This window comes from Hydra vulgaris, chromosome 13 (genome assembly GCF_038396675.1).
Source record: "Hydra vulgaris chromosome 13, alternate assembly HydraT2T_AEP".
NCBI lineage: Eukaryota > Metazoa > Cnidaria > Hydrozoa > Anthoathecata > Hydridae > Hydra > Hydra vulgaris.
Genome location: NC_088932.1, coordinates 15,325,298 through 15,349,680, shown reverse-complemented (window position 1 = coordinate 15,349,680; position 24,383 = coordinate 15,325,298). Strand labels below are relative to the sequence as shown.

General features: G+C 31.7%; 2 protein-coding genes across 3 annotated transcripts in view; both read right to left on the bottom strand.

Moving 5' to 3' along the window:
• LOC136089484 (uncharacterized) overlaps positions 1 to 19,179 on the bottom strand; it is a 75,069-nt gene extending 55,890 nt beyond the window's left edge. For both annotated transcript variants that reach the window (XM_065815506.1, XM_065815507.1), the window contains exon 1: positions 19,137 to 19,179. The gene's annotated coding sequence lies outside the window, so the exon portion shown is untranslated. The remainder of the gene's footprint in view (positions 1 to 19,136) is intronic.
• LOC136089681 (uncharacterized) lies at positions 6,585 to 17,709 on the bottom strand. Its single transcript, XM_065815734.1, has 5 exons — positions 17,701 to 17,709; positions 15,436 to 16,396; positions 8,701 to 8,900; positions 8,505 to 8,658; positions 6,585 to 6,856 (listed from the first exon to the last, which is right to left on the bottom strand). Exons 1-5 carry the CDS (start codon positions 17,707 to 17,709, stop codon positions 6,585 to 6,587), a joined length of 1,596 nt encoding a protein of 531 aa, XP_065671806.1.
• Positions 19,180 to 24,383: the final 5,204 nt, after the last annotated feature.

Genomic DNA, 24,383 nt, shown 5'->3' with positions numbered 1-24,383 from the left:
TTCTGTACACCGATGAGTCCAAATTTGAAATTTTTGGAACGAAAGGACGCCAATATGTTCGAAGAAGAAATGAAGAAGGCTATCAATCCGAGTGTTTAAACCCTACTATTAAACACAGAGGAGGCTCTTTACAAGTTTGGGGATGTTTTTCTTTATCTGTAGTAGGTGATTTGATCAAAATAGGGGGGTGACTCACCGGGGAACGTTTTGTCGATATCCTAAGGCACCATGCTGTATCATATGGAATGAAACTAATGGGTCATAATTTTATTCTGCAGCAGGACAATGAGCAAAAAATTATTTAAATGATATGGCAGAGGAAGGAGTAGTGGAATTGATGACCTGACCTCCCCAGAGTCCAGTTTTGAATATAATTGAGCATATTTAGGATTACCTGGACAGAAAGAAGGTCGAACTGAAACGCTGAAGAATGTTTTTAAGTACTTCAAAGAGAATGGCATAACACACCTCAGGATTTTATAACTAATTTGTATGAATCTATTCCCCGGCGATTATCGGCTGGGATTGAGGTAAAAGGAGAACATAGTAAATATTAGGAATTTTTTATGAAGTTTGATATTAAAAAGTTTGTAATTGTTCCATATTTTGTGTGAAATACAAGTGTTTTAATAAGTTTATTATTTAGAACTACAAACTTAAGTATTAGAGAAGAATTCTCCGGGATTTTTTGAAAAAATGTAAGTGGTCTAAAACTTATTCACAGTACTGCATATATATATATATATATATATATATATATATATATATATATATATATATATATATATATATATATATATATATATATATATATATATATATATATATATATATGTATATATATATATTTATTTATATATCAAGTACTGCAAAACTTTCCAAACTTATAGTTTGTAGTATATGTATATGTAGGAGTGGATAAGTAAAAATGTCATATTCTCTCTTGACCAGATTGAAATTTTTTGTCAGATTTTTGTCAGTCTTTTGCCACAGATTTTCTAAAATGGCTCCATGCAAATTATTTGTGATGTATTTTTAATTACATATTTTGGGTATTGTGTTTCATCACCCTCCGGCTAATTGCCATATAGAGGCCAGATACCTGGGCCAGCGAAGACAAGTTCAGCTCACTAAAGATCATCATCACTCGCCTCGCTGACCAAGAGTAAGTGACTTTAGGAAGAACAAAGAAAGTGAAAGTCAAAAGAAGTCGAGTTAGAAAGATAGCATAGAGAAAGCGGACAGATATTGCACGAGATGTTAGAATGTGCAATTCATACACTAAACATAATTGGCATAAGCAATTTAACGTGCATTTCATATTTGAGTTTTGTGGTTTATCCTCCTCCGACTAATTGCCAATATAGAGGCCACATACCCGGGCCAGCGAAGACAAGCTCACTAAATAGCATCATCACCCACTTCGCTGACCAAGAGTAAGTGAGTTTAGGAAGAACAAAGAAAGTTAAACTGAAAGTCAGAAAAAGTCGAGTCAGAAAGATATCATAGAGAAAGCGGACAGATATTGCACGAGATGTTAGAATGTGCAATTCATACACTACACATAATTGGCTTAAGCAATTTAACGTGCATTTCATATTTGAGTTTTGTGGTTTATCCTCCTCCGGCTAATTGCCAATATAGAGGCCACATACCCGGGCCAGCGAAGACAAGCTCACTAAATAGCATCATCACCCACTTCGCTGACCAAGAGTAAGTGAGTTTAGGAGAACGAAGAAAGTTAAACTGAAAGTCAGAAGAAGTCGAGTCAGAAAGATATCATAGAGAAAGCGGACATATATTGCACGAGATGTTAGAATGTGCAATTCATACTACACAGATAATTGTGAAATTCATTTTTTTTTTTTATTATTACAAAATGCAAAATATTTACAATTTTTATATTCTATTTCTGCATTAAAAAATATACTTATATTGTATACAATAAGTTTTACATCTTTTTCTCTTTGTATATATATTTCCGTTTTTATATATTTTTATTACATGCGTTTATGATATTAAAAAGCTTTTTTACATAAATTTAACATAGGTTTAACCAAAAATATTCAACAATGTATATGCTTTTATTTTTAAAATATTTTCTTGACCCTATATATATATTCTTTTTTTTTTTTTTTCTTTTTTTTTTTTTTTTTTTTGTGTTTTTGAATTTTTTCTTTTTTTGTGTTTTTAATTTTATATTATTTTGTGTTTTTTGCTTAATTTTTGAGCCGTTGTGCGGAAAGAAATCGGAAACATGGAAAAAGGTTTTAGAAGAAGTTGGTTAAGATTAAATAAATATATTTAATAAAGAAATATTTTTTTAAGTAAAATAAAAAAATACAGGACTTTTACAAAAACATCGCGTTACGAAATCTACAGAAAACATGTAAATAATAAATTATAAATCATAAATTAAGGACTGACATTGGTTATCAAATCATATATAACAATATTTTTGTTGTAAAAAGGAAAATATATTTGCAGGGAACAGGAACACTTAACTAAATATTTAGTTCTGGCTATGAGCCAGTGTATTAATTTAGCTCATATGTTTAGTTACCATTATCTATTTGACAAAAAACGTTTTTAATACAAAAAATTTGACAGAAAATGTCCGTGGTATTTCTACGGACATGATAATTATATTTTAAAATAATAATATTCCTTATGTTTCTGGTAATTATCCTGATCACTGCCATTGGGTCAATTTTCGAATTCTTAAACATATGCTGGCGTCTGCTGTTCCATATTTCACTCATTATGATTTGAGTGACTGTCAAAAGCAGCTGCGAGGTAGGATTTTTCTCCGATAAATTCGCTGTTTCAATCGAAAAAATCGAAATTGTCGGAGAAAAATTATTTTGAGATTTCAAGGAGTTATATACATGTTTAAAATACTCCCATATTTCAACAGAAGGAGAACAGTAGGCAAAGATATGAAGGTTGTCCTCAATTTTACCACAAGTTTTGCATTTGTTTTTTTTAACGATCTGTTGCCTTGCGCTTTTGGCTAGCAAGGCCGCAGAAAGTAGACTGTTGTGTAGAAAACGAAAGAGGATATTTTGCGTCAGTCCGCATGCGAGGGAAGTAAAGTTTTTTTTCCAAATTCGGGTCCACGACATTGTTGTTTCTGTTGAACTGTTCCAGAAAAGTTCTGCTGGCACGACTGTCTTTTTGTTTTTTGCCACTTCTAAGTGAAAACCTTTTGTTGATTTTAAGGGAATGTTAAACAGGGACCCGTTTTTGCTTAATATTTCAATTGTTGTTTTGTAGTACTGAGACGTTTTGTTGTCCCAGTGTTTTGGAAAATTGTTCTGTTTTAAAAAGTTCCAGCCTTGGTTTTGGTTCGTAAATTTTATAAGTGAACTTGCCAACCAATACTTTAAAAAGTAGTAGTAGTAATCGTGACTTTTATCCTCTCCGCATTCCTTCAGTTGAAAGAGTGTTTTGAGGCAAAGTGTAAGACTTTGCTCCTTCGGTGATAAAATTCCGAGACCCCCGCTTTTGACGGGTAAAAAAAGTGTCTTTCTCTTGACCGGATTGAAATTGGTCTTTTGCCACAGATTTTCGAAAATGGCTCTATGCAGACGTTCTATTACCCATTCGGAAATGGAAAGGACGTTTGCAAGAAACCACACCTTTGACATGGCTAGCGTATTTATCAACATAGTCTTTCCCCTAAGTGACAAAGTACGTAGTCCCAGAAACTTGAGTTTTTTCTCTACTTTGTTTAGAGTTACTAGCCAGTTGAAATCGGTAGTATTACTCAGTCTGGCGTAGAAAGTAACACCCAATATTTTGAAACCGGTGTTATTGTTCCACTCTATGTTGTCCAGTTCTGAGTACATTTTAAGATCAAAACCCACAAGAGCGAGACCCTGGCATTGATCACTGAACCACTTGCTTTTTCAAACAGTTTTACTTTTTCAAAAAAATGGCGGACAGATTTTACGTCCCTGGCAAAAAAAGTTCGAATCGTCTGCGTACTGCTGCAATTTAAGGGGTTTCGGTGTTCCTGTAGTGGGAAACCCTCAATTCTGCTATCCGCCCTGACCACCAAAGCGAGAGCTTCGGCAACAAAAACGTACAGCAGAAGTGAGAGAGGGTCACCTTGTCTGACTCCTCCTTCCATAGGAAAGAAGACCGACATGAAACCGCAGTTCAGAACAGATGCCAAAACGTCTGAATACAGAGTGTTAACAAAAGATACAAAATTTTCTCCGAGATTGAATTTTTGGAGAATTTGCAGTAGAAACGCACAATCGACTTTGTCAAAAGTCTTTTCTTGGTCTATAGATAAGATGAAACTAGGTAGATTTTTAAATTTTGTGTAATCTATAAAATAACGGACTAAATGTAAATTTGAGAATATTGTTCTACTTGGGATTCCGCAAGTTTGATTTGGTTCTATAATTTTCCCCATTACTTTTGCAAGTCTTAGGGCCAGCGCTTTTGTGATTATTTTGTAATCAGCGCCGATTAAGGATATGGGCCTCCAATTTTTGCATTAATTAAGATCTCCTTGTTTTAGAATTAGTAAAATTACTGATTTTTTCAAAGAGTAGCTGGTTTGTTTCTTTACAAAAAGTATTTCAAAAGCAAGTTCTTCAAAATCTTTTTTTAAAATATGCCAAAAGTTTTGTAAAATTCAGCTAAAAGTCCGTCATTGCCCGGAGATTTTCCGTTTTCAAATTTAAAAAGGGCTTCTTTTAGTTCCGCGCCGGTTAGGCGGGTGTTTAAAATTTGGTTTTCATCATCACTTTAACGTTTAGTGATGTGTAACAAAACATTTACACCAAAACTAATTTATGCAAAGACAGTTTTGGCTGTCTTTGCATAAATTAGTTTTGGTGTAAATGTTTTTATAGTATGAAACCAGGGAGTTGAGTATTTCACCAGGTTCACTCGTCAATTATTTTTTTTATTTTTTTTTTATTATTATTATTTAACTTTTATTTCGCTGATTAAACAGTATTACAATTTTTTATATAAAATAAATAACATCGTAAACATAAAAAAACCTTTATAAAAAATGTTTTTTAATCTTTTAATTTATAATATATATACTGTTATAATCAGTCAGGGACTCAAAGAAGGTAAGGATGATGCGTTTATCATCACAACCTTTTCATAGAGCCCCTTTAGTCACTCATTAAAATAAAAATAAAAAAACACTTTAATTTTTAGAATAAAATAAAAATTTAATAAAGCAAAACTCATTTTTGTGTGTGTGTGTGTAGAAAATTGGAAACAAAATATAAAACAGAAATAAATTAAAACACATAACAAGAAGAAAAAAATAAAAAATAAATAAAAAGAAAAAATACAAAAAAATCTGAAAACAAATACTGTAAACTATAATATATATGTCAGGAATTACGAAGATGCATTTTAGTTTGTTGTTTAAACGATGAAATGCTTTTTAGGTCTTTAATATTTTTATTTTGGAAACGATTCCATATTGATGGACCACGGTTTGTAATTAGAAAACTTGACTGCTGTGATTTAATTTTTCTTAGTTGATAGTTGTTCCTGGTATTTGAACGCAGATTATATTTTTCAGAAAATGATATAAGAAAGTTATCTGAAAAAACGCTTAGTAGAAGATTGTTTTTATACTTGTACATAAAAATTAATATCTGTAATGTGTTAAGTTTCTCAATATCTAGAACCATCATGCTTTTCATCACTGGGGCTAGGTTTACTAACCTATTTAAATAATTAATTGCTTTGCATGCATGGTTTTGCAGACTTTGCAATTTTAGCAATTTGGTTTTATGGGTGCTGGCCCATACAATATTTGCGTACAAAAGCTGACTATGTACATGACTAAAGTAAGGCATATTACGTGATTTACTATCAAGAAAAGGTCTCGACTTATACAAAACACCTATTACAGAGGACACCTTTGTTTCAAGAAGACCAATATGGTTTCTCCATGACAAATTTTCATCAAAAAGGAATCCCCAAAATTTTTGTGTATTTTTCACGTTTAATTTGATTTTTATTAATAAACAGTTTAGGCAGCTTTAACGGAAGATTAATTGATTGTTTTTTTTTATGAAATAGAGCTAGTTTTTTTACCATTTAGGGATAATTTATTTGTTATAAAGCAGAGGTTGAAATTTTTGAGTTCAATATTCATAGTTTCAAACAAAGTCTTTGCATCAGGATGATTAAAAAATAAATTTGTATCGTCAGCATACATAATTGTAGATATTTTTTGGCAAGCTTTATGCATATCGTTAATATATATTAAAAACAATATTGGACCTAGGATTGAACTCTGAGGAACATAATATTGAACCCTGAGGAACGTAATATCAAGGGCTCCTGACTTTTCTAGTAGTACAAATTGCTTTCTGTTAGACAAGTAGCTTTGAATCCACTTAAATGTTGAGCCTATTATGCCGTAATATTTTAGCTTGGAAAGTAAAATACTGTGATCAACTATATCAAAGGCCTTGGAAAGATCAATAAAAACTCCTAATACCAGTTCATCACTATCAAACGACTTATATATTTTGTCAGTAAGTTTAATAATAGCATGTTCAGTAGAGCAATTGCTTTGAAATGTGTCGTCATTCTTGCGCCAATGTGTCGTCATTCTTGCAAATTTCGGTAATTGACTTGTTCCGCTGTTGAGTTTTTTCCAAATTATACAAAAATTTTGAAGGTTTTTTTCCTTCATCGATTAGTTTTTGTTTCGTGCGAATAAACGCTCCTGGAAACTGGAGCAAGAAAAAAGCATCGTGTTTTTCTTTGATGCTATCTAAATTCGGGTTAGCGTTTTGTCGCTCCCGCTGAATTTCGTTTTCAATCCTTTTGATGCGTTTTTGTTTTTCCCATTTTCCTGTATCGATTTAAAACAAAACTTAAGCAATTACTGATGATACATGAAAATGAATTAAAGTTCTTCTAAAAAGCTTTTTAAACTAGCAAACAAAAACAAAAATTAACCTACTAATTACTCTTTAATATTAAATTTAATATTCTAAACAATAGTCTGCTATTGTAAATGTATTTCTTATCTTATAAGTTTTGAATTTACAAACGATTTTTTTAAGTTTTATTATTTGAAATACTAATTACTAAAAATATTGTAAAATTTTATAATTTCAATTTTTATTAAAAAAAGTTATTGTAAATTCTTTTTGTAATATTAATACTTATATATCATCTTATTTTACTAATCAGTTCTTAAATATAAATACTCTTTGATTTACTAAATATTTTAAACGTTATATATTTTATTTTTTGCATTTTGTTAAAATATTTTATTTGATGAATATGCATTTTTTTGGGGGGGGGGGCTTAATGATAAGATGAATTTTGTCTTCTTCAAGCCCCAGTCATGTAAATATTTGTTTTTATAAATTACGAGTGTAAATTATTTTCAATCGGCAAATACAATACTAAAAAAAAAAAAAAAAAAAAAAATATATGTTGTAATTCAGCCCTAACAAAAAGTTTGCAGTTGTCCCACCATTTTAAAATTGGCTTATAGAACCGTTTTTTTGTTTGCCAATCTTGAATTAAGAGTTCAATTTTTTGCCTATCCCCTCTATTTCCAATAGGGAACAATTTAGTTTCCAGTATCCTGGTACTTTCCTAGTTTTACTAAAATTGACAGTTGTTGACACGAACTTGTGGTCGGAAAAAGGGTTGTTGAGGATTTTGGTGTATGTTGTTTTTTTTGGCGACATTTTCAAGGCAGTAGATTCTGTCGAGTCTACATTTAACTGTCTGATTGCGTCATGCGAATTCTCTTTTGTTGGGAAACTTATAACGAAAAACATCTACTAGGTTATACTTACCTTGGAGGACCCCGAGTTCAGCAATGCCGTAGGTGTGATATTTAGCATTGTTTGAGCCTTCTGTGTTAAGGGGCAGGCTTTCGACCATGTTTAAATCTCCGGCCAACAGAACAGGTAATCCTGTGTCCTGCGAGAAGTCTCCAAGGTCGGCGAAAAAAAAGGCGCCTTTCTTTCGGCACATTAGTAGTATAAATATTCAGCACCTCCATTTCGTGTTCTTCAATTTTTATTATGACGTTTAATATGTCCCTTTTAAGTTCGTTCAAAGAAACGTTGGATTTAGAGAGAACCGCCACCCCACAACAGTTATGACTCGGACCGGAGTTCCAAATAGACTCGTCAGTCCATTCGTTGCTCACTATTTAATAGTGGAAGATCCGGATTTTGTTTCCTGAAGGAGGATAAGATCAAAGGAGAATCTTTTAGAAAACCCAAAAAAGCTATTGCATTTGTTTATTGCAAAAAATCGAAAAATTTAGCAGATTTGAAAACAGAGAAAAAAGGAAGAAAATTTTTTAAATGAGGAAAAGTTATGAATATATAAAAAGGAAAACCCTTACAATTTCGTTTTCGCACGTTTTAAAAAGCCGTACTCTTCATATTCAAAATTAAGGTCTTCGTTTTGTTCTCCTGACTGATATTGTCTTTCCATTTCAAAGTCGTTGATTTCTTCCTATTGATTACCTTGTTTTGATGGTGTTTCACCTTCTACTAGTTCTTTTTGACTCTTTCTTTTTGATTTTGTTGTTTCTCTCAAGTCACAAACAATCTGGATTACTTCTTCGTTTTGACTTTTTCCTTCTTCTTTATTTAATTCTAATACCTCTGAGTTTTTTTGCTACGGTTGTTCAAGTGGAACTTTAACGGATAAAATCCTTACTGTTTCTTCTGCACTTTTCAAAAACTCTGATTTTTTATTTAGAATTGCTTCAGCAACAATAGATTTTTCTGGAGCACTTGTTTTATTTTCAGGTTGACCATTGTGCTTGTATCTAAGCGTGAGACCATCGACATTTTCGAAACGTGGTAATGGGTTGATGCAGGGATTTGTCAAATTTTTGATAACAATTACAACATTACCTGTAAAAATTTCTTTTCCGTGAACTTTCACGCTTTAGCAGTAGAATGATTCATATTGTTCTCGCTCTATAGCTAAATGGTTTCCAAGTTTGTTGATGACTTCCTTGCATCCATTTCAAAGAAAACCAATGGGTATATTTTGAACCAACACGTGGATCTTTTTAATGTACTTTTGTTCAATTTTCAACACACAACCTTTCACCACAATCTCAGTTTTTAAAAACAATGGAATTAATGTGCAATTATGAATAGCAAACTCAAAATACTTGTGGGCCTAATGTCTGGTAACGCCCCATACATTTGCAAGTAAATCTTTTTCAAATAAGGCAACCTAAAAGTCATTAACGCTGATATTAAGGTCTCCGTATCTGCAGCATAGAACATAGCTGTTTTTATCCACCTACTTAGTATTAAAAATGCCAAGTTTGGTCTTCAATCCAGAAGTTAAGTTAGACGATGAAAGAGCATCAGCATAACTCTTAGCCATTATAAATTAATAGACTATCAAACCACCACTTTCAAATAATTAAAAACCACAAGCAAGACTTCCTTATTACACAGAGACTAAAAAATTTCACTGTGTGTTTTTTTCCGTGCAATTCATACTACATAGTGTATGTGTTTGTATGCAACTCATACTACATAGTGTAATTCATGCTACTTAGTGTATGTGTTCAGTATGTGTTTTTTTCCGCGCAATTCATACTACATACATAATTTGCAATTCATTTTTTATTTTTATTTTTAATTTGGCAATTCATACCACATGCATAATTTTATATTAGCAATTCATACTACATGCATAATTGGCAAATTAGTGTGCATTACATAAATGGGTATTGTGGTTTATCCTCCTCCGGCTAATTGCCATATAGAGGCGACATACCCGGGCCTGCGAAGACAAGTTCAGCTCACTAATGAGCATCATCACCAGCATCGCTAACCAAGAGTATGTGAAAGATAGAATAGAGAAAGCGGACAGATATTGCACGAGATGTTAGAATGTGCAATTCAAACTATATATGTATGTCTTACTATACATACATAAAGTTATGTAATTATAGTAAGACAACTTTTTTTTTTTTTTTTATGTTTTTTTATTTTATATTTTTTTGTGTTTTTTGGTTTTATATTTTTTTTGTATTTTTTGTTTTTTATTTTTTTGCCGTTGTGCGGAGAGAATTCGAGAGTTTTGATTAGGTTAAAAAATGAAGAAATTTTAAAATAGGTTAAAAAAAATATTCATAAGGAAAAAAGATTTATATCAAAACAGATTAAGAGGAATTACAGGACTTTTACACAAAACATTACGTTACGAACACTATAGATAAACACTTATGTGTTTTAATAATATTTCCTAAAATTAGGGCTGGCAGTGATCAATCTAATAATATATTATCATAATTTTGTTGTATAACATAGAAAAAAGATGCAGAGGGAGGAAATCTTTACTAAACATACAACGATCCGTTGTTTTATTTTAGCTCCGCGGTGTTTCTACGGACATAATAGTTATATTTTAAGGTGATAATATTCCTGATTTTTCTGATTATTACCCTGATCACTGCGATTGGGTCAATTTTTTTGTTACTATACATGTGTTGGCATCATCTATTTCCATATTGCACTCATGATGGTTTGAGTGAATGTCAACAGCAGCTGCGAAGTGGGGTTTTTCTCCGAAAAATTCGCCGTTTCAATCGAGAAAATCGAATTTATCGGAGAAAAATTGTTTCGGGATGTCAAGGAGTTATATACACGTTTAAAATACCCCCAAATTTCAGCAGAAGGAGGACAGTAGGCAAATATATGGATGTTGTCCTTGATTTTACCACAAGTTTTGATTTGTTATTTTTCACAATCTGTGCTTTTGGCTAGCAAGGCCGCAGAAGGTAAACTGTTGTATAAAAAACGAAGGAGGATGTTTTGAGTCGGTCCGCATGCGTGGGAGGTGAAGTTTTTTTTCCAAACTTGGGTCCACGGCATTGTTGTTTTTGTTGAACCGTTCCAGAAAAGTTCTGCTGGCACGACTGTCTTTTTGTTTTTTACCACTTCTAAATAAAAAATTTTTGTTGTTTTTAGGGGGATGTTAAAAAGGGACCCGTTTTTGCCTAATATTTCTATTTTTGTTTTGTAGTACTGAGACGTTTTGTTGTCCCAGTGTTTTGGAAAATTGGAAGAAGTAAGACATTTTTTTTTTTTTTCTTTTATTACAAAATAATAAATATATACAATTTTTCATTACAACAACATTAACTCAGGTTTTTAAAATTTTACAATATATAGATTTTACAAGTGTTCGTAAATATGTACATTTTCTATTTTGTATTTACTTTAAAATATATATTTTTGTATTTTTTATTTTTTGTGTTATTTGATTTTATATTTTTTGGTTTTATATTTTTTTTGTATTTTTATTTTTTTTTTTGCCTTCGTGCGGAAAGAAATCGAGAGTTTAGATAAGGTTAAAAACAGGAGAAATTCTAAAGTAGGTTGAAAGAAGATTCATAAGGTAAAAAAGATTTAGATCAAAAGAAATTAAAAGAATTACAGGACTTTTACACAAACATTACGTGACGAACACTATAAATAAACAATTATTTGTTAAAATTATATTTCATAAAATAAGGGCTGGCAGTGATTTGCTAATCATATACAGTAATAATTGTTGTATAAAATAGGAAAATTTGCAAGAGGGACGGAAATCTTAACTAAACATGCAATGGGCCGTAGTTTTATTTTAGCTCATATGTTCAGTTTCAGATTTCCATTCTCTACTTGACAGAAAACATTTTTAATACAAAAAAACTCACAGAAAATGTCCGCGGTGTTTCTACGGACATGATAATTATATTTTAAGGTAATAATATTCCTGATGTTCCTCATTATTACCCTGATCACTGCCGTTGGGTCAATTTTTTTGTTGCTGAACATGTGGTGGCATCTATGTGGCACATGTTCCATATTGCACTCATGATGGTTTGAATGAGTGTCAACAGCAGCTGCGAAGTGGGGTTTTTCTCCGATAAATTTGCCGTTTCATCCGAGAAAATCGAATTTATCGGAGAAAAGTTGTTTCGTGATTTCAAGGAGTTATATACGTGTTTAAAATACTCCCAAATTTCAACAGAAGGAGAACGGTAGGCAAAGATATGGATGTTGTCCTCGATTTTACCACAAGTTTTGCATTTGTTATTTTTGACGATCTGTTGCCTTGTGCTTTTGGCTAGCAACGCCGCAGAAGGTAAACTGTGGTGTAAAAAACGAAAGAGGATGTTTTGAGTCGGTCCGCATGCGTGGGAGGTGAAGTTTTTTTTCCAAATTTGGGTCCACGGCATCGTTGTTTTTGTTGAACTGTTCCAGAAAAGTTCTGCTGGCACGACTGTCTTTTTGTGATTTGCCACTTCTAAGTAAAAATTTTTGGTTGTTTTTAGGGGGATGTTAAAAAGGGACCCGTTTTTGCTTAATATTTCTATTGTTGTTTTGTAGTACTGAGACGTTTTGTTGTCCCAGTGTTTTGGAAAATTGTTCTGTTTTAAAAAGATCCAGCTTTGGTTTTGGTTTGTAAATTTTATGAGTGAACTCGCCAGCCAATACTTTGAAAAGTAGTAGTAATCGTGAGCTTTGTCCTCTTCGCATTCTTTCAGTTGAAAGAGTGTTTTGAGGCGAAGTGTAAGACTTTGCTCCTTCGGTGATAAAATTCCGAGACCCCCGCTTTTGACGAATAAGAAAAGTGTCTCTCTCTTGACCGAATTGTAATTGGTTCTTTGCCACAGGTTTTCGAAAATGGCTTTGTGCAGACGTTTTATTACCCATTCGGGAACGGGCAGCACGTTTGCCAGAAACCACACTTTTGACATTGCTAACGTATTTGTCAACGTAGTCTTTCCCCTAAGTGACAAAGTACGTAGTCCCAGAAACTTGAGTTTTTCTCTATTTTGTTTAGAGTTACTAACCAGTTGAAATTGGTAGTATCGCTCAGTCTGGTGTAAAAAGTAACACCTAGTATTTTGAAACCGGTATTGTTGTTCCACTCTATGTCGCCCAATTCCGGGTACATTTTAGGATCAAAACCCCCAAGAGCGAGACCCTTGGTTTTTGAGGCGTTGATCACTGAACATCTTGCTTTTTCAAACAGTTTTATTTTTTGGAAAAAAAAGCGGACTGATTTTACGTCCCTGGCAAAAAAGTTAGAATCGTCTGCGTACTGCTGTATTTTGAGGGTTTAGGTGTACCTGGTAACGGGAAACCCTCTATTCTGCTGTCCGCTCTGATCACCAAAGCGAGAGCTTCGGCAACAAAAACGTACAGCAAGAGAGAGAGGGGGTCACCCTGTCTAACTCCTCTTTCCGTAGGAAAGGAGGCTGATAGGAAACCGCAATTCAGAACAGATGCCGAAACTTTTGAATATAAGGTGTTGACAAAAGATACAAAATTTTCTCCGAGATTGAATTTTCGGAGAATCTGAAGCAGAAACGCACGATCAATTTTATCAAACGCCTTTTCTTGATCTATTGACAAAATGAAACTAGGTAGATTTTTAAATTCCGCGTAATCGATATTATCACGGACTAGATGTAAATTTGAGAATATTGTTCTACCTGGGATTCCGCAAGTTTGATTTGGTTCTATAATTTTCCCCATTAATTTTGCAAGTCGTAGGGCCAGCGCTTTTGTGATTATTTTGTAATCAGCGCCGATTAAGGATATGGGCCTCCAGTTTTTGCATTCGGTAAGATCTCCTTGTTTGGGGATCAGTGAAATAATAGATTTTTTCATAGAGTTGCTGGTATTTTTTTCTACGAAAAGTATTTCGTAAGCAAGTTCTTCAAATTCTTTTTCTAAAGTGTGCCAAAAGGTTTTATAAAATTCAGCTGGAAGTCCGTCATAGCCCGGAGATTTTCCGTTTTCAAATTTAAAAAGGGCTTCTTTCATTTCCACGCCGGTTAGGCGGGTGTTTAAAAATTGATTTTCATCATCACTTAAACGTTTAGTGATGTGTGACAAGACATATTTTTGGCTGTCTTTGCATAAACTAGTTTTGGTGTAAATGTTTTTATAGTATGAAACTAGGGAGTTTAGTATTTCACCAGGTTCACTCGTCAATGTGCCGTCATTCTTGCGAATTTCAGTAATTGACTTGTTCCGCTGTTGAACTTTTTCCAAATTATACAAAAATTTTGAAGGTTTTTCTCCTTCTTCGATTTTTTTTTTTTTTTTTTTTTTTTTTTTTTATTTATTTGCCGATTGAAAATAATTTACACTCGTAATTTATAAAAACAAATATTTACATGACTGGGGCTTGAAGAAGACAAAATTCATCTTATCATTAAGCCCCCCCCAAAAAAATGCATATTCATCAAATAAATGTTTTAACAAAATGCAAAAAATAAAATATATAACGTTTAAAATATTTAGTAATTCAAAGAGTATTTATATTCAAGAACTGATTAGTAAAATAAGATGATATATAAGTATTAATATTACAAAAAGAATTTACAATAACTTTTTTTAATAAAAATTGAAATTATAAAATTTTACAATATTTTTAGTAATTAGTATTTCAAATAATAAAACTTAAAAAAAAATCGTTTGTAAATTCAAAACTTATAAGATAAGAAATACATTTACAATAGCAGACTATTGTTTAGAATATTAAATATAATATTAAAGAGTAATTAGTAGGTTAATTTTTGTTTTTGTTTGCTAGTTTAAAAAGCTTTTTAGAAGAACTTTAATTCATTTTCATGTATCATCAGTAATTGCTTAAGTTTTGTTTTAAACTGGTTTAAAGAATAATTAGATTTCAGCTCATTATTTAATATTGTATTCCACAGCTTAGGACCTCGGTTAGCAATTGAGAATTTGGTTGCTGAATAATGTGTTTTGGATTGAATGTAATTGTTTTTTGAAAATCTGGTAGGGTATATGTGGTTTATTTTTTCAAAAAGTGAATTAAATAACATTGGTGATATTTTTTTATCAAGTTTAAACATGAAGATAAGAATATGGTAAAGGTTTAGTTTATATACATTTAGAATATTAAGTTTATTAAATAACGTTTGAGTGTGAGAGAAACGGTCAACGTTTGTAATTATCCTTATAGCCTGTTTTTGTTTACTAAACAGTTTTTTTACTTTTGTTGCGTTTGTGCTGCACCAAGCAACGTTTGCATAATTTAAGTAGCAATGAATTAAAGAAAAATATAAGTTTTTTAAACAAGATAGATTTAAAAACTGCTTGGCTTTATACAAAACACCTATATTTTTTGATATTTTATTTTCAATTAGACCTATGTGGTCCCTCCACGTTAAATTTTCATCCAGAACCACACCTAAAAATTGTATTGATTGCTCTCTTTTTAATAATGCGTTATCAATAAAAAGATCAGGAAGTTTTAATGGAATATCTTGTTTTTTATGAAGACGATGGAACAAAGTGTATTTGGATTTATTGATGTTCAAAGATAGTTTGTTTGATTTGAACCATTGGGTTAATTTTTCAAGTTCTTTGTTTACTGTTTGAAATAATTTACTGATATCGTTACTAGAATAAAACAAGTTTGTATCATCTGCAAACAAAATTAAGTTTAAAATGTTAGAAAATTTATATAAGTCGTTAATATAAACGAGAAATAAAAGTGGTCCTAAAATTGATCCTTGAGGAACACCACAGGTGATTGACTTATATTCCGTTTTTCCGCTATCATATGAAATAAACTGCTTTCTATTAGTCAAGTAACTATCAAACCAGGACAAATTAGTATTTATTATACCATAACTTTTCAGTTTGGATAGAAGGATTTGATGATTGACAGTGTCAAAAGCTTTACTTAAATCGATAAATACACCTAGGGTATATTTGTCTTCATCAAACCCTTTAAATATATCATGAACAAGGTGAGTGATTGCATGATCAGTTGAATGACTAGATTTAAATCCAAACTGTTTATGAAAAAGAATATTATTAACATTTAAAAAGGAATATAGTCTATTATACATAACCCGCTCTAATATTTTAGAAAAACAAGAAAGAATTGAGATTGGTCTATAATTCGTAACATCGGAAGGATCACCTGATTTTAACACTGGAATGACTTTTGCAATTTTTAGGTTATCTGGAAAAACGCCTTGTTTTAGAGATAAATTAAAAATATGTAGTAATGGAATTGTAATTTGTTTTATTGATTTGATAATGACATTACTACTTATATCATCAAATCCTAAACTTTTATTGGGTTTTAATAAAGAGACTGCGTCTAGTAATTCTTTTTCTGTAAGTTTATAATTAGACATAACATTAAGGTTGGTTGAGGTTAAGTACGAACTAAAGTGTGATTGAGTAGTTGCTATATTAGATGATAAAGTAGGACCTATATTTACAAAAAACTGGTTAAGTGTTTCAGCGACTAAGGATTTATTTACAATTTGTTTGTTATTAAATTTAAGATTTAGAGGAAGTAAATTTCTGTATAAGCTTTTTTTACCAATTACCTCCTTAATAATATGCCAAGTTTTTTTAGAATCATTTTTGTGCTTTATTAATTGTTCAGAATAGTAACGTTTCTTTGAGCGTTTTAAAATTGACTCAAATAGCCGTTTATAGTTTTTATAGGTAGTTTCATTTTTAAGAGTTCTTTTTTTAAGAAACTTGTTATATAAGCGTTGTTTTTTTTTTGAATTAGTTTTTTTTTGATTAGTTTTTGTTTCGTGCGAATAAACGCTCCGGGAAACTGGAGCAAGAAAAGAGCATCGCGTTTTTCTTTAATGCTATCTAAATTCGGGTTAGCGTTTTGTCGCTCCCGTTGGATTTCGTTTTCAATCCTTTTGATGTTTTTTTTGTTTTTCGCACTTTCCTGTATCGAAATGTGTTTTAATTCAGCCCTAACAAAAAGTTTGCAATCGTCCCACCATTTTAAAATTGACGTATAGGACCGTTTTTTTGTTTGCCAAACCTGAATTAAGAGCTCAGTTTTTAGCCTATGTACCTCTATTTCCAAAAGGGAGCAGTTTAGTTTCCAGTATCCTGGTCCTCTTCTGGTTTTACTAAAATCGACAGTTGTTGACACGAACTCGTGGTCGGAAAAAGGGTTCGTGAGAATTTTGTTGTATGTTGTTTTTTTGGCGACTTTTTCAGGGCAGTAGATTCTGTCGAGTCTACATTTAACCGTCTGAATGCGCCATGTGAATTCTCTTTTGTTGGGAAATTTATAACGATAAACATCTACGAGGTTATACTTACCTTAGAGGACCCCGAGTTCAGCAATGCCGTAGGTGTGATATTTAGCGTTGTTTGTGCCCTCTGTGTCAAGAGGCAGGCTTTCGACCATGTTGAAATCCCCGGCCATCAGGACGGGTAGTTCTGTGTCCTGCAAGAAATCTCGCAAAAAGGTCGCCAAAAAAGAGGCGCCTTTCTCTCGGCACATTAGGTGCGTAAATATTCAACACCTGCATTTCGTGTTCATCAATTTTTATCATGACATTTAATATTCTTCCGTTGTTGTCCCTTTTTAGTTCGTGTAAAGAAACATTGGATTTAGAGAGTATCGCCACCCCACAACAGTTATGACTCGGACCAGAGTTCCAAATAGACTCGCTAGTCCATTCGTCACTCCACTGTTTAACAGTGGACGGTCCGGATTTTGTTTCCTGAAGGAGGATAAGATCGAAGGTGGACTTTTTGAGAAACCCAAAAAAATTATCGCGTTTGTCTTGGTCGTTTAGACCGTTTATGTTGCACGTTAAAATATTAATAGCCATGATGGAGAGGATCAGGTTTCTTAATTTGAAAACTCGTGTACCTTAATCATGAATATAATAATTTTACTACCTGACATAAAATACACAAACATATAAACCTTAACCTTATAGCACGAGTTTTCGTTTAAACTGACGTAATACGAACAATAGAACGCACTAGACCGTAACATTCCACAAAAAAGCGCGAACTACAACAGTACGAATTACGACAGCTTAAGTGCTTTTTCAAAAACGTGACATGGATAATTAATGAGTAAAAAAATAGAACGTAAAAAAAGAATTTTTGTAGAAAGAAAAAGAAATAAAAGTTTAGAACAAAAAATTCGAAATAATAATTTGGTTTGAGAACAAAGCTAAATAGTAAGATAATAGGTAAAAAAAGGAAGAGAGAAAAATAATCTTACGATTTCTTTTCCGCACATTGTTGGCTTTCATAATCTTCATCGATTATTAAAGAGTCCGTTTCGACTTCGAAACACATTTCCACACTTTCTTCTGACAAAAGTACTTCTTCTAACGACATGCCTTCCTTTACATCGTTCGTGTTTATTAATTTTTTTGGGGTTTCGCATTCCAACTGCCCCAAACGTTTTCTGGTCAGTTGGGTGGGTTTTGCTTTTGGTGTTTTTGATTGATGCTCTTTTTCACTACGACATTTTATCCCGGAATCAACTTTAGCATTAACCTCAACACAGGCGTTTTGAACGTCGTTTTCCACATTCACACTATTGATTTGTGTTTCTGTGGGTTGTGTGGAAGATACGGGTGGAATGGTTGTGTTTTTTAAATTTGGTGGGTTAGGTTCGGGCTGGCTAGAGTGTTTGTAGCGTAGGTTGAGTCCATCGACGTTTTGATAGCGGGGTAGAGGGTTTATGCATGGGTTGGTCCAGTTTTTAATGATAATTATCACATTACCTGTGTAAATATCCTCCCCATGAGCCTTGCACTTTTGTAAGTAGAAGGAGTCAAACTCACCTCGTCCTGCGGCTAGGTGTTTACCAAGCAGGATGATGGCGCTCTGACATCCATTCCTAAGAATACCAATGGGAATGTTTTGAACCAAGACGTGAATTTTTCGCGCATATTTTTGTTGGAACTTCAACACGCATCCTTTCATTTCAATTTCTGCCTCGAGGTAGGTTGCGACAGATGAGTTGTTAACAACGGCGAACTCAAAATGCTTATTGGTGTAATGCCTTGTTACACCCCAAACATTGCCAAGTAACTTCTTCTCGGCCAAACATGAAAGAAAATCATTGACGCTCTCGTTCAAATCACCGTATCGACATGTTTGAATTGTCAATCTCTGTCTTAGCGTTGAAAATACCAAGATTAGTTCTCGATTGAACAGCAATGTTACCAGACGATAAAACACCAGCATAACTTTTAGCCATGAATACAACTCAATAAAAAACAAATTACACTCAATAAAAATTGCGACGAAAAAATCTTAAAACGCTAATTTAACAGTAAAAACCACAAGGAAGACTAAAAAGTTTCAGTATGTGTTTTTTTTCCGTAAGACATTATGCATTACATAAATGTGTTAATAAACTTACGTAACACAACGATTCTTACTACGAACACAACGATTCTTACTTCCACAAAATGTGTTATAAAATAAATAAATAAATTGCTTGTGGGTAAGTCTTTTACATAAGACTATTTAATATAACTAGTGTTGACAAACGTATTAATGCATTTACAACATGGCATACTTATAACAGGTATAACAGGCCTATTCACCGTACGGATGACGTCATAAACTGGAGGCAAACATTTTGTATTTCCAATATTCATTTTGTAACATAAAGTCGAAGTGCTTGCTAAATTATTTAGTCAATTTTTAAATTTTTAGTTTACTTTGTAATAAACATGGGTCGTAAATGCTGTGTCACGAATTGCAACGGCAATTATGTAAAAGTTCTAAAGAAAAAATTTTTCGTCTTTCTCGAACACCAGAAGAAAGAAAAAAGTGGTTGGCTGTTATACCAAAAGACAACATACCAGATAAGAAAGACACCATTGTTTGTGAAAGGCAGTGGCCTGTTGGATACATTTCGACAAAAGATTATAGCGAAGAAAGACCATGTGATCCTCCATCTGTGTTTAAGTGTGTAAAACCAAGTTTAATACCTGAACCATCTGATTGTCCCAGAACAACTTCAAGATCACATGCAGAATCTCAAAATGTTCAACCTGACGAGTTGTCTACTTTTAATTTAAAAGATGTTATAAAATCTTTTAATGATCTGAAAACAAATATAGAAAACAATTAATTGGCGCTAGTGCACTTTCGCACCCCCCCCTCACTTTTTTTTAATTCCATAATTCAAAAGCCACTTCCATGTTAACAGTGAATAGCCTGGTTTTTACATTTTTATACAACGATCTTTCATAATCTGCAATTAAAAAAGGGGAGTGCGAAAGTGAAATTTAATGGAATTAATATATTTAATACTAAAACAGAAAATCAAGTTTTGATTCAATCGTTATAGTTTGTTCATGACATAGGTGTTCCATTGTTTGTTCTAAAAATAATAATTTTCAGTATGAATCTTTTCACTTTGGACTCAAATGCTTAATAAAAATACTCTCACAGAACAGAATTACCATATTGAATAGATAGTCGCATATTGAAGAAGCAGTTCGATTTTTAAATTCATATGAGAAAAGCAGTTAAAAAAAATTATTCAACAGCAACTTTTTTCAATGAGCGATAAACCTGTTACAGATAAAAAGTAATCTGTTGAAACAATGATTAGAAATTACAACATTAACAAGACTAGCATCAAAAGTAAAATCTATTCATTAGGATATTTATCTACAAAAGATTTTTTCAAACTTAACAGACATTAGACATAAAAACTGCATTCTTCAATTAGATGAATTCTGTGTAAAGACTATGTTGCAGTGCCATGGGGGAACAGTTTTTGGAAAAGCAGTTAATAATCCAAATGTTCTTGCACATACTGTTTTAAGTTTTATGGTTATTACTTTGTTTAGTGGACCCAAATTTATATGTAAAATGCTTTCTGTGCGTGACATTGAGTCAAATTTTCTTTTTGAACTAATTACTTTTCTTTTATCTGCGATAAAAGCAGTTGGTGGTCATGTTATTTCTATAGTTTGTGATGGTAACAGGGTAAATCAAGCCTTTTTCAAGAAATTTGAAACAGATGGCGTATCTTGGTGAACAAAAGATAATGTATATCTTCTGTATGATTTTGTGCATCTGTTTAAAAACATTCGCAAAAATTGGATCACTGAAAAGTCACAGGAGCTTGAATTTTTTGTTAATAAAGAAAAAAAGTTGGTTGTAAAAGTTGGTATGAGATGGTCTCATAAGTCTCATAAGTTTAGACATTTTAATCATTTGATTTGATTCTAATTTATGCAATGTAGCATTGCATAAATTAGAATCAAATCAAATGATTAAAATGTCTAAACTTACAGATGTTGCTGTGTTCCCAAAACCAATTAAAAGGCAAATAGTTTCAACTTGTCTGAAAGTATTTTGCGAAGAAACAGCTTGCGCTATAAAATGTCACCCAGAGTTAAAAGATGTTGACAATACTATTTCTTTTCTTTCAATAATAACTGAGTTTTGGAGAATTGTTAATGTTCATAGCCTTTATGCAGATGTACATATGCGTGATCTGAATTGGGCTGCTATTTTCTCTTCTGATGATTTTAATCTTCAAAAGCTGTTAGAATTCAGAAACATGGCTAAGCAAATGTGCTCTTCTCAAATAGTTCGTTTTAAAAGTTTCACTAAAGATACTTCTAGAAGTATCTATCATACTTGTAATGGTCTTGTGGAGTTATCAAAGTTCCTCTTGTCTTTAAGTCTTAAGTATGTTTTACTTGGAACATTTAAAACTGATCCTTTAGAAAAGCAGTTGGAAACTGAGACATGGATCAGGAGGTACATATTTTATCACTGTTTAACAAATACTAGAGAAAGTGGGTATAAAACAAAACTACTTTTGCAATTAGACAAATATGGTATTGATCTTGATTTTACTACATCAGGTCATTCTTCTGAAAGATGTGGTTTTTACTTAAATGAAGAAAAATGTTTGATATTTGATAATTTGCCAGAATTAGAAAATATATTATCTATAGATGTCAAAATGACTCTAATTTACACAGCTGGTTATATTGTTGAAATGACAAAGATTCAGATGATTCATATTTTTATTATGAGAAGTGGAGGATTAACTATACCGGATGATTTAGTTTTTCAATGGGTAAAATATTGCTATATTATGTTTTGTGAATTGCTGATAATACATGCATATCTTCTTTGTGCAATTTATGATGCTTGTATCAGAATCCTATAAATTAAATATGAACAGAAACCATGGCGTTTTACTTTCAAATATTTTCTTTAAGAACTATTGTAATTTATACTCTCTAAGGTCTGAAAAAGAACCAAAACAAAAACTTTTAAAACTTAGCGTTAAATAACAAAGGTCAACAGCAACTGTTTTTTTGCTAAATTGAACTGTTAAATTTAAATAAATATCCTGTATATAACTTAATAGAATTAAAAAAATAAGTAGTATCATTTTTTGATATATTGTTAATGCATTTTTGTTGTTTGCTATTATTTCTTCCTTAAAAATTAATTTAAGTTCAGTTTAGGTTATTTTTTTTCCGCATTTTTTGTTTAAAAAAACTCGTCTCTAGTTTATGACGTCATCCGACGTCATAAACTGGAGACGAGATTTTTTAAACTGGATCAATAACTCACACCGATAATAATTCAACTCTAATTATAACGATTTCTGCCATCGTCAGGTTTTGAAAGGTTTATATGCTCTTGAACTTAAGCAGAGCAGTAAGCTTTTTTACTAGTTAATAAATTATTCCTTTTTAACTTCCTAGCCGAACTATAATCCTTTTTACTTGCATGCACACTCCACTGTACATGTCCCTATTTGAGTCAGTTCGACGTATGAACACTCCACCGCAACTATCCCTATTTGAGTTATTCGATGTATGAACACTTGTTTTAAATCAAATTCATTAATGAAAGGTCAACTTAAATTTTAATACAAAACTTTGTTTTAGAAAGATTACTTGCATAAACTTTAAACAATTTAACTTAAACTTTTGGTAAAAGGATAATAATGAAAGTTATACTCTCGAGAGAAATCATTCTAAATACTCCGTAATAGTGTTATTAAGGTAATTTATTAGGGTAGAAATAAAGTTAACTTTCATTTGAAAAATATTTCCCTAAACATTAGAACAATGTTCTTACGTTAACGGGACAAAAAAAAGTTACTACTCTCGCCTGCTGAATAAACAAGGGGTGGGGGTGGAGGGGGGGGCATTTATTAAATTAATACAGTTTTAGATCTTTTTTAATTTCAAAAAGTTACTAAGTCTAAAGACTTAGTGACTTTTTTTTGTTTCGACTTAATAAGGCTTTTTCTGACGTAACAAGAGCGAACAAGCATTTTTTTTATTTTTTTTTCTTTGCCGCTCTCTCTCTCTCTCTCTCTCTCTCTCTCTCTCTCTCTCTCAATATATATATATATATATATATATATATATATATATATATATATATATATATATATATATATATATATATATATATATATATATATATATATACAAGGCATGATACAATTTATCATTCCCGTACCGTGGAAAGAAGGAGAGGGTTGTTGTCGGGCGCAATCAACTCCTTTTTTTCCAAATTCACACAAGTTTTATATATAAAGTTGAGCAAAATTTTACGGGCCTGTATATATATACATAAGTCATTAATGACTCGATATTAATGTTACAATACAAATTACAATATTGTAATTACAGTTACGTTATAACGTGTCGCAAATCAAAAAATTATTGATCTTTTATATTTAAATAAACGTAACATTTAAAAATTTTTCTTAACGCACAAGCAAAAATCTACATTTAATTTCAAATTTTTAAGAGGTTTTTAGCTTTTACATGTAGTTAAATATAACAAAGTAAGTACTTTTATGGGTTCAATATTTAATAATGTTTTGTGATTTTTATGTATAATTATCTATGAATTTTTTATCTTCTACACTCTAGAAATTATTTATCCTCGAAGCATAAATATTATGCTACTATGATAAAGTATGTCCAAAATGTGAATTACATCTAGCGTCATTTAAAGAATAACTACCAATTCATACATGTTGCAAAATGAAATGATACAAAATTAAAGGCGACAATGTTACTTGCCTTTAAGTCTAAATTTTACGTATCGATACTTATTATGTTACGTTTCGGTTATGTAAAAACAACACACATTTTGGACGTAACTATACGTTACAGTGTTACGTATCGTTACGTAAAATCCTACGTCTCGGTTACTTAAAAATAACGGACATTTTGCATATTTTGATATTATGATAATATAAAGTAAATACAAACTAAATTGATATTAATAATAATAAAATATGAATGATAGTAGTAATTATTAGGAATATATTTATATAATGATATAAAACAATAATAATAAGGAGCAACACTAGTATTTATCAAAATTTAACAATAATAATAATAATAATAATAATGATAAGTCATTGTTACAAAAAATGTATAACATATATAAATATATATATGTATTAGAGATGGAAAACGAACCGAATCCGAACCGAACGAACCGAACTAGAACCTTATCTACGACAGAACCGAACCGAACCCGAACTTTAGTTGTTACTAAACCGAA

What these genes read in the sequence shown, in the direction of transcription:
- LOC136089681 (XM_065815734.1), bottom strand. An exon ending in TGAAAAGTGCAGAAGAAACA is followed by an intron (nt 8,659 to 8,700) that starts GTAAGGATTTTA and finishes GAACAACCGTAG; the next exon opens with CAAAAAAACTCAGAGGTATT. An exon ending in TGAAACACCATCAAAACAAG is followed by an intron (nt 6,857 to 8,504) that starts GTAATCAATAGG and finishes AAATCGATACAG; the next exon opens with GAAAATGGGAAAAACAAAAA.